The sequence below is a fragment of the Trachurus trachurus genome (genome assembly GCF_905171665.1).
Source record: "Trachurus trachurus genome assembly, chromosome: 14".
In the NCBI taxonomy this organism is placed as follows: domain Eukaryota; kingdom Metazoa; phylum Chordata; class Actinopteri; order Carangiformes; family Carangidae; genus Trachurus; species Trachurus trachurus.
Genome location: NC_139903.1, coordinates 19,732,820 through 19,749,705, shown reverse-complemented (window position 1 = coordinate 19,749,705; position 16,886 = coordinate 19,732,820). Strand labels below are relative to the sequence as shown.

Sequence of the window (16,886 nt, the reverse complement as noted above, 5' to 3'; positions counted from 1 at the left end):
CTCGCTGGACCTGATACTAACTTGGCGTAGGCCTTCTCCACCAGAGCGCTCCAGAACTCGTTGCTGTCATTGGAGTGGCAGTACACCAGCTGGTTGTCCACCGTCGGCAGCCGGTCATCTATTACCACGTCCACCCACTCGCCAAAGCGCCAGAAGCGGAAGTGGAAAATCCCGGCGTACGATTCCGGCTTCTCCGTGTCCCATTCCTGTTCCTTCCAGTCAGGAATGACCTGCAGGACGGGTGAGGAAGAGGATAGAGATGAAGAGGAGCAGAAGGCAGGTAAGCCAAACAAATAGCCGTTGGTCCACGGAGCATAAATAATGTCAAGGTGGAGTGGGCAGCCAGATCGAGAGCTAGCGCCCTGTTGTCTGCTGATGCATTTAGGATCCAGGGACAAATTTATCACCTTGGCCACTGTGCTCATAAATCCAGCTGTAATAGGACACGGGTGGGAGGTAATAACTGTTTGACTGTAGTGTGTGTGTGTGTGTGTGTGTGTGTGTGTGTGTGTGTGTGTGTGTGTGTGTGTGTGTGTGTGTGTGTGTGTGTGTGTGTGTGTGCTGCTGTCAGCTGCCTGCATTTACAAAATGGCAAAACAAAAACATTTTAAAAATCACATGAAGCCTCAAAACAAGATAGAAATTAAATATAAAACAAATGTAACTTTGTTTTGTAAAAAATACAAATATATAATTTGCATTAGTGCATAAGAAGAAAAAGCTGAAAAAAGTCAGCAGAGTTAGAAGTTGAAGAAAAATAAGATGATAATTGAAAAGATGAAGAAGACCAAGACAGAGGAGGTTTAAAGGGCAAGGAGTAGAAGAGTAAGGAGTAGAACTTGAAGTAGGAGGAGAAGATGAAAAGGTGAAGGGGGAGAATAAGAAAAACTTTATTTATGTAGCACCTTTTAAAGACAGAGTAGGAACATCTATAGTTGTTTAAATGGCAAATACACTTGCAATGTGTGTCTGAAGACAAGGATGCTGTATTTCATGTTTTTTTTATGGATGCATTGTCAAGAAAGGCTAATATGTGCCTACATACAGTAGATATAGAATAGATAAACCAGGTGAAGTGGAGCAGGAGTGGTGTATTATACTGTATATGAGGCCTGAAGAGAGTCCAGAAACATGGTCTTCACAGCCACAACAATCGGCGTACCAAGTTCTTCCTGCTCCATTATGTCATGATTGCTCCTAAAAATGTACTAAGCCCTATGAGCCATGCTGTGAGGCGCCGTCATAACAGAGCAGCCGACCCGGAGGCGACCTGCGACACCTCACCGGCGGTTATGAATATGGCGATAAAAACTGCAAATGATGCGGTGAGTGACGGCACACAGGGACAAACTGACGCTGCTCCGACGGGACGTCCTCCTAGGAGATGTCAAGGAGCGCTAACTGAACAGCAGCTCCTGTCAAACCTCTCTGCAGGAGGTGACACACTGCTGATGGAGAGAATGTGGCCTCTCGAATACTGACCCTGTGATGCAGCAACAGTTTCTTTAAAAAGAGGTCACACACACACACACACACACACAACAAAGCACTGCGCCACAGAAACCTCAGAGTCATTTTGTAATCCTTGGGGACGCAATCTCTCTTGCACTCCACCCTGCTGCTGCTGCCTCCTCTCTCCGACTCCACGCAGCCTTCATCTATCTCATCTTTCATCTGGACCCTGTGTCGCTGTGCAGCAACTGAGCTCCGGTAGGTAGGTGACCTGACGACTGACCAGGAACACAAGCTGGAGGCACCTCAGCAAGGCTTTCCTCTCATCCTCCACCTCATCTGGGGCCACCTTACTCCTCCCAAACAGATGGGATATTCACAGTCACATTACAGTGAAGCCTCCAGGCTCTATTTAGAGTCAGGACTCTGTAACCATGTGAATGGCAGACAAACAAATGTGAGACAAACAGTATTAAAGATGGCTCCCCAAAGGAAAACCTTGCACCATGGTTGCAAATGTCATTAGATCTGGTTGCCTAGCACCTCTGGCTGTACTCCGCCTCCAACCCCTTTCTCTTAATGTGACACAGTATGCACACTGTTGAAGCCTGGAGGCAGGAGCACAGAGTTCCCGGACAGACAGGAGGTGAAGACGCTTTAATCCAGCCTTACGTTTGGTACCGAGCTCTGCGCCTGCTGAGCGGTGGCTTATGAGCATCATGTCTGCAGAGTTGGAGCTGCCCTTCCGGCCCGACACCCAGCTGACCGAGGTGATGCGGCTGCGGGTTCAGTCTCTACAGCAGCGAGGTCAGAAGAGGCAGGACGGCGAGCGCCTGCTGCGGTCCAACGAGGCCGTGTACCGGCTGGACTTCTCCGTACAGTCCCTCTGCTTCTCCCACTGGGCGGTGCGGCTGGCGCAGCCGGGGCGTCTCACCGTCACCGCCACCTCGCAGCTCTGGACGCCCGACCTCACCAACCTGATGACGCGCCAGCTGCTGGAGCCTGCCGGGGTTTTCTGGAGGGCTCCGGGAGACGCCGCCGATGCGCCCATCCAGTGCTATGAGGCGGATGCGCACGAGTTTGGTGAGAGGATCGCAGAACTGGCCAAGGTAAGGAAGGTGATGTACTTCCTGTTTGCGTTTGCTGAAGGCTGCAGCCCTGAGACTGTCGACTGCTCCATCGCCTTTACAGAGGATAAGTGAGACTTTGACCTCAGAAACCTCCAAATCCTGACTTGTTCTGTGCTTTTAGTTAAGGAGAAGTTTATGTCATTTATGAAGCGTTCATTTCTACATCTGAGGTCCTGCAAGACCTCAGGAACAACATCTCTACACTCTTGATACTGCTGCAATGGATTTCATAGCATTTAAAAAAGTTATAACATACTTGTTTTTACAACTGTTCTGAACCTAATGATGACAAAAGTTCTTTGTTTAAACCTTTGTATTCTATAATATTGGGATTAATCGAAATAAATCTAATCTGTAATCCAATGTGTGAAAACAGATCTTTCTTTGGGTTTATGTGTCGTCTTCCCTCGCCTCGTTTTTGACAAACAGCCAACCCGACAGGTTTGAGTCCTATGTGAGATAATGGATGGAGACTGTGTGTTTTTGTTTGCACGTGTGCGAGTATTCCCCCGGTGGACGGGCGGTACAGGTTCCTGCTGCCTCATCCATCTCAGTCTTGCACGATGACCCTGACAAACAAGTGAGGGGAGGCATGTGGGTTTCATCTCTCAGCCTCCTCCTCCTCCTCCTCACCGCCGCAGCCACAGGGGATAAACTGTGGCCGTGAATGGGAGGACGAGCATCAGATGACGTGTGAGGGAAAATAAAATAACGGAGACATCAGGAGGTATTAAGGCTCTTTTCTTGTCATCGATACAAAGCTTGTAACCAACTTGCCACCTGAACCGTCAAATCTTCAGAGGCCAAACCTCCCGTTTGTCTGACAAAAAGTCTCACGCTGCTCGATCTCAGGAGTCTCAATTAAATCGCTCTCGCCTACAGGCTTGAATGAATGAATATAAATCATTGCTGGGTGTCCTCATTGGTATGTGTCCTTTCACCAATCTTTGCTTGTCACTTTTTGACCAAGAGACAAATAAATGGACCAGGTTTGAAGGAAATTAACCAACTTAGTATTATCCTATTATTTAACACATATTCTGCACTAATATTTAAACCTATGCTGTGTTGAGTAATGACAAGATACAGCAGGTCTGAGGCAAAATGAAAAGCACTTTAAAGTTGGCTGTTTTATTTCTGCAGGTAATTAACATTAACAAATTAGGGAATAATCATGTTTTGAAGTTGCAGCTCTTGGTTTCACTGGGGATAAGTGCCTGTTCCTGTGAGACTTGGACCATCACTTGTTTTGCTCTGATAGGAAGTGAAGCTAGTGGCCAACAGGAGACTGGGAACAGACGAACATCTCAGCAACAAAGGCTGATTCGACTCTTCTGCTTTACAAAGGCAACAGCACAGCAACACAAACACTGGAGTTGAGACCAGAGGGATTTTAGTATAGTATATAGCAGCTAAGAGTTGATTATTAAAAAAACTATTTTAGGCAGATAAGTCTGTTTCTAACATACACTGTATGTCCAGTTAAATAGCACATCAAACATTTTCTCAATTTTGACTGCACTCATCTAACCTTTTATTTGTCTAGTAAAACAAATGCAGGTTTTTGATTAAAAAAAAAAAACCCTATAAATTAGAATCGGCTGATGCTAGTCAATGCACTTTCTTTTAGTTGTTAAGTACGCCACCACACTTTAGTTATATTAATCACTTTTGCTTGTGAACTACTGGCTGCTGTTGCCAATCTTAGTTACTAAGTGTATCCCCAAAAACAAAAATGCTAGAATACAATGATTATCTGAAACAGGGAGATGTCAAAAAGCTGAGACAGTGTGCCTGTGTGTGTGTACAGAGAGTAAACAGGGAGGAAGATGCTGCGTTAGGTTGCCCATATGTACACACACACTTCCTGAGCATCTTGCTACGACAGGCCGAGACATCTTGTTTCAAATCCCATTAAACCTCAGTAATCAGTTTGTTTCCTCTTTCAAGATGGATGCCAAAGAACGTTTCAGAGGAACCCTGACAGGATAAACTCAAGAGCTCAGCACTTTTCAAATTATATTTTTTTTTTACATGTTTTACATTAATATGGCAACAATAACACATAACACTGATCTCAGAGTAGGTTTGTGGTGCCAACCTTTATGATGAAAGATCAGCAACCCTGTATTTACTCTCTTTGAAGGGGTCTTATTGATAATTTAATAAGGAAGGAAACACCTCATACATGTTTGTCAAATCTCAAGGAACGCAAAGTGTGTTTTGCTTTGTTTTATTATAACAACTTATTTGCTCCACAGGACACTCATGGTTTAAAATTCAAATGGGTTCCTAAAACAGTTTGTTATTGTCCCAAACTATAATTTATATTTGAATCGATAACTTTGTTGTCTCCCCTCTCACCATGGTGTCACATTGTACGTCTCAGCAAGGCAACAACTAGAGCTGGGCAATCATTTCAATTTATTTAATTGGAATTTGTATTTAAGAATAAAAACTGTATTTCACTTTAACTTGGGTAATTAGGGCGCAGAGAAACCCCCTCTTCCCTGAGCATCTGTAGTTACCATAGTAACACAGCGTTGTTCACAGACACAGGTGAAACATCAACATGGCAGCATGACCAACACTGTCATAAAAAGTATTCTAGTATTGAAATGCCAAAAAGAAATTTGCAATTGATACTGTATGATAAAAGATCATTATTTGTCTTTCATGAATCGATACAATATTGACACACAAATGACTGTAATACTACACTGTATTGCTGATTGTGTTTGACCCAAATGCAGATACAGATGCATTTATTATTTTAATGATTCATCCCTTTGTCTTTGTATTTTGGGAATTTTTCACCTCTCTTAGTCTCATTCGCATGATGTGACATAAATATAAGTTATTGATAAAAACACATGTATTGGTTGACAGAAGTGAGGACATCCACTTGGTGTTGTGGTGTCCTGTTGGTCCAGAGAGACTCCACTTGAGTCTCCACCAATCAGGCCTCCACTGACTGATGGAGTCTGTAGAGACCAAGGAGGGCGTTGTGGTGCTATAATGAGTCCTCTGGTGTTTACTTCTTGTCATAATGGTTCCTAATGGACACTCAAACACTATATATGGAGAAACTACAATTCAGTTCATGTAGAGTTCCTTTTTGAAAATGCATTACATACACTGTTTGTGCAGGAAACACTTTCTTTTCCATTATCTCTCAATTACGAAAAGCTCCTGTGTGTAAAAGCATTGACTTTTTCTCAGCCAGTCGGTCATGGGTTTACATTGAGGCGCTGAAGGAAGTTTTTGTGGTGTTCATGCGGGGCTCAGTTGGATATTGTTGGTGCCATTTCGCAGCTGAGCAGCTGACTGAGCATCAGCAGCAGCATGAGAGGAGGAAAAGTGTCTGAATGGGTGAATAAGTGATTTAATACGTAAATGGAGGTGTGATTTTCCTTTAACACAGGCTGATGGTAAAAAAAAACAGAACATTACGGTGCAAGTTTTAGGTTTTTCTTAGATACACTCTCACTTTTATTCTAAATATTAGACAGTTTAATCAGTTTTACAAAGGTAGGAAATAATGAATGTTAACTGTGCCATGAGATGTCTTTGAGTTCTTTTAAAGATATAGATGCAGAGAAGCAACTTCTGGAAAGTCTGAGTCCGAGTGTTTAGTGTTTATGACTTTACATTAGAATGACAGCACCAAATGATATTTGTTTTAGCTAGTTAACTCTTTACGAATTGTTTTTTACACAACAAATTGTGTCAATCTTATTGTCCTAGTTGGCACAAGGCGAACTAGACACATGCACGGGCACGGACACACACACACACACACACACACACACACACACACACACACACACACACACACACACACACACACACACACACACCCATGAGATTTATACAAGAACATTTTGGTCTCAAAAACAGAAGCAATGCAAAGCCAGAAGAGGAAGAAGATGACATAAACACACACACTTACTTTTTGCCATAGAGACTCTCTGGAGGCCAGACTGGAACACGCTGCGACAAACCAGCAGTTACCCAGCTGACCCTGATGGAGATCGTGTGCGCTGATGCCATCGACAAACAGGTGAGGGTCCTCACACAGCTCCTACACTCCGCCAGATAAGAACAGCAAATGATGAGACGTCTGCTTTAAAATCAGTGCAAGGCAAGTCAAGTATAGCCCATTTTTACAAACAGTTTGTCGACATACTGTAGCATCATAACATCCTCTACCCTTAGTGCCCTTAACTGTTGGCAGACTGGTTCATAAGCAGAGAGGAAATCAACGGTGCTGTTAACATACTGAGACTTCAAAGGATTGATTTTGGATTTTTGATATGTTTGTCTATTTCTTTTTTTCTGTGTTGACATGGCCCTTTACATAACTGTTATCTGAATTAGCAACTCTGACTGACTGAGTCCACACTGGTTAACATCTAAATGAGCAGGGGGGAAAAACTTCCTGCACAATATGTGAAAACAATTTAAGTTTGGGTGCAACTCAAAGCTGATTATAAAATGATGACTAGTAAGTAGAAGGAGAGCATTTTCTGCATGACTGCTTGCAATGTCAAGTGCCCCGGGGTGTGGGAAAAACAAAACACCCCTGCCTAAAGCCTCTGGTAATGAAAGTGGATGGCACAAATTGGATCACAAGTGGGGCTGATTTCCTGTCTCCTCGCTGCAATTTGATTGGCTTTTTGCCACTGCACCTCGAATATGCTCACAGTTTGGATGTGGTTTGTGTTTCTGTCACAGTGGAGTCGTCACAAATGAGGTGGATTATCTTCTAACAGCATAAATATATAAAGTCTGCCTTTTGAAGACAAGCCTGAGACCAAACGTGTCGGTGTTCACATGCTGCTAAAATATAATTGTGGTTTTTCAGGGAGAAAATAAACATGGGAACTGTGGGAAGTGTAAATACAATCATCTCATTGTTTCATCACTTTGACATTTTTTTCAACTTAAAATGTCACTGCTTACTTACGAGAATCTGAGGTTAATGCCACATCAGGACTTATTGATTTTGCAATAATTGCTTAATAAAAATCAAACACACTGCATCATATCCATCATCGCAGCGACCGGCCAATATCTGATTTTCCATACAAGGTTAACACCAGCACAATATAAAATATAGAACAGCTCAATCTTTACTGCAGCCTGCAGAGCTCTGCTGGTAGCGGTGGTCTGGGTGTGAGCAGTCTGCCCGTCTTCTGCTCTCTGCTTTATGAGCCCAGCCGGTGGGTCGATTGGCACGTCGGCCATTACTCAACAGACAGTGGAAAAGCCCTGCACCACTTAACAGCTCTTTATTTTTACACACTTTCAGCTCTCAACTAGGGTTAGAAAAGTAAAAGAGGGAGAAGGAGGAAGCGAGATGGTGGATCCATTCGGACTGGGACTGAGCAGAGATGCAGAGTAGAAACTGGCCTTGAGAGCAGAAGTCAGGCTTAATTTGATGAGCACAGTTCACGTCTAGTTTCTAGCATCCAGATATTGTTTAATGCAGGTCAGATAAGTTCACAAGTTTGCATCAGAATTAAGTGCAGACGTGTGGTGAACTCCAGAACAACAGCACATGGGGGCAATTCCAACAACAACCAGTGTGAGGCAGCTTTGCTCACATGAGTAAAAGAAGCCAGTGGTGCTGATCCTACAGAGGAGTGCAGGAGAAGGAGAAGGTGCAACGAGCTCCAATCAAAGTTTCATCAAAAATGTAAAAAATGGCATCTGTGTTTGTTTGAGAAGTTTTGGTTTTCTCCCCTCGCTCAACACTAAGCCATCAGCCTCACTTGAGTAATGATTAATTTACTATGAAAGATTCATTGTCTTTATTTTTAAACATTGAGGATGCTCTACAGATGAATATGAAAGTTACTTTTTAGCCGACAAATAAACATTTATACTAAATATTTTAACAAAAAGGGATTTATCAAACAAAATGAGTTAATCAGTTAACCAATTTCCAGCTTTTTCTATTTTGTCTTAAAGTGATAGTTCAGCTTCAACCGCCTCTACACACCACTGATCCAAACAGCAGATAGGCGGAGTGATACAGCATGTCACAGAGCCTGCCTGTGAGTTGGTTAGTCCCAGATAAACAAACTTTTTCCCAACCAGCTGATGCATTGTAAATGTTTACTTTGGATCGTACTATTGAACCGGTGTATTATTTTGAGACAGAACTTCTCGTAGGCAGCGAAAATACACTGATTAATTGTCCCTCATTCACAACAGTGTACTGCCTGTGTCTCCATGCAGTGCGATGTGCCAGTGTTTCTCAGTGGGGGGGAGAAGACACCTTGCTACTGCAGATATTATACTTAATGGCCATTTGTACTGCATACAACAGCACTTCAAAAAAAGCTGAACTCTTCCAATGATTTTTCTAATTATCTATAAACTGACACATTTACAGTATATAATTAGTTCTATCTATGAGAAGAGCTTCTGAATTCATTTACAATGAAAATAAACAGAATATTTTTGCATGTATACAACCTGAGAATAAACTCTGATAACGTTTCAGAGACATTTCCACCCTCTCAAAAGTTTTATGACAAGAGTGTGTGCAGTGTCAGACAGATGTTGCCACATGTTGTACAGGTTCAGTGACGACAGTGGTCAGAGTTAGAAACCCAGAGAAGCTGCTTTCTGCCTAAATTCTGTCCGTAGCTTTTCCTCCCACAGTCCGAAGACATGCAGCGAAGCCAGGACATCACCCATCGGTGTGAATGTGAGTGAGAAATGTCTCGGCATGCGTTGCCGTGGTGACAGGCTGGAAGGCTCGGATAGGCTCGAGCTTGTCATATTGTTTTAACTGCAAAACACCAGTGTTGTTACTAACCTACACAAGCCACGCAGAGCACACACGCGCATGGTGGGCATATGTTCAAGTGTGTGAGCGCCAAAAGCACACGCACACACACAGAGGATACAACCAAGGTCAGTAATTTGCTGACTCTGCAAAGCTGATTGCTGCAAAAGCAAACTTTGAATCAGAAGCAGAGGCCACTGCAGAACTCCCTGGAGGCCTGCAGCCCCTCTCACCTTACAGCCCAGCATCAAGGAGCTTTCCACATTAACTGAGTGTCCGTACTTGCAAGTGAAACAATCTGTGGACATCGTTTTGTGGAGCCATGTCCAACTGATGCCAGAGTTAAGATCTCTAATCACGTATTTTTTCCTCTCTCTCTCTCTTTCCGCAATATCATCGATTGGTGGAGTGTGCGCAGCAAGGGCTCCCTGTGGTGGCCTGCCATCCAGGGACTGGCTCAGGTGGAAGAGTAATAGAGTATCGATCCCTGCCGGGTCCTGCAGACACTGAAGTAATGTGAATATTGTGGCTGAGGCACAGACTAATCATTTACCCTGCTACTGAGAACCGTTCTGCCAGCTACACGGCCGTCCGCAGCACCATCCATCAGCCACACACACAAACACACACGACATAAAAGAGTGGAGTGGAGTGGAGTGGGGGCGGAGCTAGAATGTGAAGTTTTTTTTTTTGTAAACATATATTCTGCATTTGTTTTTTTCGTTTTTTACCAAAGCACATTGTGTGATGAATCAATTTCCTCACTCAAAAACATCTGTAAAGAAAGTTTTATAAAATGATTTTCAACACCAAGGTAATGCAGTTGGGAGTCGATTTACTCCTGGATCTGAACCTTAGCAGGACACAAAGTCACAAAGTGCTCCGTGCATCCAGAGTTCCCACCCTGTGCTTCACCTCAGGAGTCAATCAAAATGCATAACAGAAGAAGAAGCTAATAACAAAAAGTAAAAAATGGCCTATTCAAGCTATAACCATAGCCCGACTTAACTTATGCATGTAAATGGTCAGCAGGATGCCAACTTAATGAGGATAAGCTCATTAAGACAATAACACCAAACTCATAGCAATTCTAGTGGTCAAGAACTCTACTTAGTTACAGAACTATGAACTATCCCTAGCTGACAATGGGTGATAAAGTTTTAGGAGTACAGATAAGTGGGGCAAGAGGGCAATTAAAGACCTACTCCTTTACCATCCTGGTCAAGGAATAGCTTTAGCAGTGGCAAGAACACATATGATTCCAGGTCAGGTTGTTACTGAATTGACATAGTTTCATCATGTTACAGTATTTTTGATATTAAGGCATAACAAATAAATAGCTGGAGATTTAAAGAAAAATGTATTAGTAAATCATCTTGTTCAACTAAATGCGATGTAAATTTTTGATTTGTTCATTCCTTCTTCAGCAACATCATCCCAGCGCTGTTGCACAAGTCCCAGTTCTGTCCATTTCATCCCAAACCAGGTCACCTGTTGGTCATTCTATCATTTCAACTCTGTTTTAGTTTCTTCTTCTAAATATAGATCTGAAGGTCTGTAACAAGTGAAGGGACAAACTGTTGAAGAAATGTTGGCATCAGCTTCCAAGGCCTCCTTTGCTGCAGAAAACTCAAAATTTCAAGATTATCTTCAATATGAAATGAAATTATTATTATATTATATATTATAATATTTTTCAGTTTTTGGTAATTTATTTTCAAAGCTGGAGTTAAAAGGCTGGAAAAATGGAGCTGCTAAACATTTTGAGCGGTAGTCCACATCATTGCCTCACCCCACCCTGAGTCTGGTCAAGACATAAACAACCATAAATCAGAGTCAGAGGAAAAGGAGGAGATGGGCGGCGGGAAAGAGACAGACAGGCTGAGAGACGATGCGAGGGAGGGGGGACATTTTATTAGAGGCTGCTCTTTATGCTTGCACGCTCGGCCTCTGGGACTTCATTGCAGCCATAAATATCGCCTGGATGCATCTGAGCAAGGATAACGCCAAGCACAACAAGGGGCTCTGGGGGGTTTCATGCTGTGAACCTTCACCCTGACACTGATGGTACGACCTCTCAGGTCTGTGCGTTCACACTATATGACTGAAGAATATTTTAAACCAACACTCAAAACCTTTCAAGCCCAAGTATTTTAAATCTACCCCAGTGTTGCATGAAGCTTCAATTCCTGATGTTTAGGGCTGCCTGTCACAATCATTACTTTAAAACACTTTAGTTGACGATAAATTACCATACAATACTGTACAAAATTGCAATTAACGATTTGTCTTTTTCTGATCATTTTAGGTCACTATTATAGTATATTATAGACCTTATGAAGAGGAAGAGCCATTTATTGGCATTAAACATTGGAACATATAAATAAAAACTGCATTTCTGTTTGCTTTTAGGCTTTGCAACTAAATCCATGATACAGTAGATGCTCATCGAAATGTGGTCGTTGAATATTAAATATTAAGCTCCTTGAGATAAAACGGTTTGCTTACTAATTCCACTCATATGTCATTAAACCATAGCAGAAGAAAGGGGCGCAACATGATGATGTCATCAAAAGAGGTGAAAAACAACGAGGAAATAGTAATAGAATTAGTTTTTATACAGATGAATGGAAATTATTTTAACGATTATGCAAAATAATTGTGGTCAGTTCCAATAATTGTTTCATCCATTCTTTCCCCCTTTTTATTACCAGAAGCTCTCAAAGTCATGGTTAAGACGTAAGTTACTCCAGACAGCGACGTTATCCAGTTAAAATCATTGTCATTTTATATTAATTTGTATTGTTGAAATTATCCAAAGTCAAACCCACCCACTGTGCTTCGTTTCTATGGGAAACATGTAGCACATATTCTGGCCTATCAGGATCTTATCTTCGCTTGTTGCTAGGTCAGAAACACTTCAGGGAGGTTTGTGATTGGTTATTCATCTGCTACACCCAGAGGGAAACTCAGAAGAACAGTAACTGCTGTGAGTAGGAAGAGGTAAGACAAGTGTTAAACGTCTGTGGCTGATGAAGTTATGGAGATTCTTTGACTTATTATGAATTTAGTGGCTGAAGTTTTAGAAGGTGTCTTCTTGTGTTATATAATGTAAAACCAATAAAAATGTTGTTACAAAAAATGAATGATTAGCTGTTCTAGATGCATTCCACCTCACGTTCTATAACCGTGTGTATGTTGTTGTTGTATAAAGGATAATGGCTACCTAGATTAAAAACACATGTGATAACACCATTACCTCTGGGTATAATTAACAATTATCACTATACACTATTATATATGCTGCTGTAGAAGGTGAGTGCTGCTCTTTGTGGGACCTGTTGGCTTCTCTCTATAAAAAAGTAATGTCTTGCATATTATAAATTGGTACTATACAGATAAAAAGTCAAGTAAATTAAATTAATTCAAATGAGATGAATGAAGGTGAGAACAAGTGTCATGTTGCCCGTTAGAAAACACTTCTCATGTTTTTACTGGAGGAGCCTGAAGATTTCAGAAGCCGTTCCAGATGAGATGCGAAGTCCCTCAGGGAGCTGGAATCCATTCAGATGATTTACCGTTGTGTTTTGTTTTTTAAGTGTCCTCTCACTGCTACATATCAGACTGCTGCTGACAGGCTTTTAAAAAAGAGCATCTTCCAGAGTTTCCCTCTGAAGCTGCATAGGAAAATGTATCTGCATTGGAGTGTTTATGGAAATCTGCACCACTCCAACATGTCCAACACGTAGCTCTAATCATCGCACCACAGCACACACCTGCTACCTTCTTCCACTGAATGCTGCAGCTCTAAATATGAAGAATCCCATAAATCACTACTGTACATCACTGAAGTCTTTCTCTGGGTTGCCAGGACCATCACCGTCATCCTGACAGCTCTGACAAGTACGAACTGAAGCGTCACGTGTTTAATTGCAGCCCAGAGGCCCAGTTGTCAAATCTGCAGAGATTCGTGATTTCAAATCACTTACGTTTTCACTAACACCATGTTTACAATCCAACACAAGAATATGAAAGCCTCAATGACTGATTTACGTATAAGCAATTTCTGTGGGGAACATGATGCCATATGCTTCATAAAATATGTGACCATATTGAGGTGTGTATGGAGTTCGAAGCACTTAGATACGAATTAACTGTGTGTGTGTGAGTGACTGAGAATCCTCAGACTTCATTAGCACACAGTCTCTGCATTACCAACGAGCTTTCAGTGATCGTTAAGAAGAAGAGAGAAACTACAGAATTTGTATTAGTAAGCTGAAACAGAGGTGCTGGTGAAATCTAATTAGTTTGACTCTTCTCCATTCAGCGTTTGTAATTAAAGGCCGGTTCACACCAGACACTGCAAAATTCATCGGTGTGTCTTTGTAAAGTAGATGCTTAAAATGCTTGGTTATGTATTGACCACACACACACACGCCAAACAGCTCCCAAATCTATTTGTTTGTTTTTCTACTGCTACATAGCTAATGTCAGCATTAACAGCTGTTTGCTTACCAATATCTGTCTCTGCTGGTGTTGCTTCTACTTTTACATTTATTTTAAAAACATTTTTTTTTTTAAATGTGTGTTAATTGTGCATCAGAAATAGTAGTGTTGCATTAATTAACTTCAACAGCCCTAAATTTTACAGTTACGTCATCTATTCTTTGAAATCGTCAGAATCGTCTTCCTTATCAATTAATTGATTAAATAGTTTAATACTTTTTTCAATTTTTTACCGTTATTACTGAAACTTATTGTTTTTATTGTTTTCTCATGGTTTGAGCGTTTGTGTTTCATAGCAATAACAAAACCTCCAAGGTTTTAATCTTATATTCATCAAACCTAAAACATGATCTTTATCTGCTCACTCATTATGTTACCAAGATACTGCAGATAGACAGATAGAACAGCGCTTCACACAACAGCTTCTACAACATACTGTAATTCACTTTTAGCATTACAGTCCAAGTCAGCAACACCAAATAAAAAGCTAAATATACTGTAAGTCTGAAAATGCTGAGCTCAAACATGCCTGTTCACCATCTCTAACCTCTTGACATAAAATGCTGTCGATGAAGACACAAATCGTGTTGTAGTGAAATGAAAAGGCCGCTCCTCCTGCCTTTTCTCCTCTCGACTTCTCCCAGTTTTCAGTCTGCATGACTGACATCGGCGCAGGCCAGAACATATAATCTGTGTGACCCAGTTTCCATGGCAATGCACGTTGGCTGTCGCTGCAGCGGCACACAGGCAGAAGGAGGTTACTCCATCCAGAACCACAGCCTGCTGTGTGTGTACGTGTGTGTGGGGGGGGGATAACAGCGGCAGGGGAGTCAGCTCTCTAAATCCTGAGGCCTTGTTTCTGACATCATGTGAAACAGACACACAGCACCGGCCTGTACGAGGAGACTGGAGAGTGGAGTATAGCATTAATGAGCACTGACATAATGTTATTTGGTAAATTATAAATGATTAGTTATAATGTAGATCATCAAACTCTTATCCTGCAGGGACCTCTGGCACATTCATGGTGTGAATGTTTTAAAGGAGCAATAACTACTCAATATTCATGCCCAGTTGTATAAAATGACATAGTTCTGCGTGACGGCTAACTGACACCACTGACTGAACAGGTGCTGAGGTTGTCTATGCCGTTAACGGCCCTGTTAGTGACACTCGTCACTCACTCTCGTTCAAACATGGTCTCACAGGTGTTTCTGTTAATCTGATGGTTAATCTGATCTCAGTCTGAGGGTGTAAGTAACACACCTCAAACTGTTTGCCAACTGCTGACTATGTCATGAAAGGAACAGTAATTTTACAACAGCTAACACTAAATAATGACGACCCTCTAGCTAAAAAGTATCCATCAGCTAACAAACACATCCCCAAACGATAAACAGGCCATAGTTTTATTGTCTTAACTCCCACACTTATCAGTCAGAGTACAAGACAACCAAAGGGTGGTGGTAAGGGTGGTGGTAAAGCAGCTGCAAACGTTGTGCAACTTACAAAAAATATTAAACACTGAAGGAAGAACAGCTTGTGTATTTCAACAGTTTGAACATCTGTAAAGCATGCTAGGGCGATGTCCATCCTTATAGTTGTGGAGTTAATGTGCCCAAAAACTACACATCGGCCTGGTGTTCTATTCACGTCATGCATTTCATATTCATGCAACTACTGTAATAATAAAATTCAGTCTGATCAAATATCAACACCAGGTCCGAACTTAACGTAATTTATGTATCAGATATGGAGCTTATGAATTGGAATCAGACTGAAACTGAAACACATGCTATTAATGATGTGATTATAAACTAGTAATTGAACTAGAATCACCACTCAGGCTATTTTCAGGTCACATCAGGTCATTCATGCAGAGACCTTTGACCTTTTGCCAACAATATCTTATCAGCTCATCCTCAATAGTGAATGTCCGTGACAAACCTGAGGATGTTTGAAATGGGACAAACGTACAGACAACATGAAAAGACTGATTGAAATACACACTTCTGCCATTTCGTCCCAGACACTTGGAAATCCATCACAGCGCTGATACTTAGAAACCTTTTGGTTTCTTGCCCACAAACAAAAGGCCATATCATCACTAAATGACCTCCACGCTGAATTATTTTGAAACTTTCGGGGTGGATAATCATCACCATCGTCCAATATCTATTTGTTCTTATCAGCTGAAACTCTTCTACTACGCAGACCAACTCACCCGAGGCCTCTTCCAGACCACGCGCCCGATCCTGTTGCCCTGGTAGAAGAGTGAGTCGTCGGTGGCGGGGAAGCGGGGGTCCTCAAAGAGCAGGCCACTCTGCAAGCACTGCCTCTTCAGGGTGGAGTACTGCTGCCCCTCAAAGGCCTTCACTGAAGTGAACATACTGCAGCCCTAAAGTAAACACCAGGATAAAGGTAGGTTACAATGAATTCCCTCCACATGCAGAGATACATATCATATAGTATCACAAAACTAGTTTATCTCCCAAAAGTAGCTTCTTTTAAAACCAATTTCCCTTCCTTCACCTCTGCTCTTCCACTCACACACACAGCTGACTGACGGCAGCATCCAGCAGACTTTAACACCTTAACAGTGAAAGCTCTCGGTGGAAATAGAAAGTCGATGTGCGCTCACCGCCTTGAGCACAACCTGGATTCACTGGGTCAAAACGATCAATCTGTCAATTCAGAGATATCCTCCGGGGCCTAATTATCACCGCTATGCATTGATAGAGCCACGTGCACGTTGGTCAGCTTGGTGCCGGTGAGCCTAAGATGGAGATACTGAAGGAATAATCAATGTTGAAACCTTGGATCGACGGTAAACCCTTTATTTAATGAAATTCAGTTTAATGAAACACAGTTTAAAGCTGCTTTCGTTCAGGGCAGAGTAGGAAAAGATGCAACCAACACAAGGCAGTGGCTCATAAATGAACTTGTGTGTTTGTCTGAGGTGATGTTTTTGTGGTTGTTGTGTGTAATCACACTGT

General features: G+C 42.0%; 2 protein-coding genes across 2 annotated transcripts in view; one reads left to right on the top strand and one right to left on the bottom strand.

Annotated features, from left to right (window-relative positions):
• Window positions 1-16,279, bottom strand: part of capn5b (calpain 5b) — a gene marked incomplete at both ends in the record, with an annotated part of 31,834 nt that extends 15,555 nt beyond the window's left edge. Inside the window, 3 exons of the mRNA XM_083986364.1 lie at window positions 22-230; window positions 6,535-6,666; window positions 16,115-16,279. Coding sequence (XP_083842490.1) covers window positions 22-230; window positions 6,535-6,666; window positions 16,115-16,279 — 506 coding nt within the window. The remainder of the gene's footprint in view (window positions 1-21; window positions 231-6,534; window positions 6,667-16,114) is intronic.
• LOC310996863 (olfactory marker protein-like) lies at window positions 2,172-2,654 on the top strand (the record flags this gene model as incomplete). The annotated part of the gene is made up of 1 exon (XM_083986365.1): window positions 2,172-2,654. One exon carries the CDS (start codon window positions 2,172-2,174, stop codon window positions 2,652-2,654), a length of 483 nt encoding a protein of 160 aa, XP_083842491.1.
• Window positions 16,280-16,886: the final 607 nt, after the last annotated feature.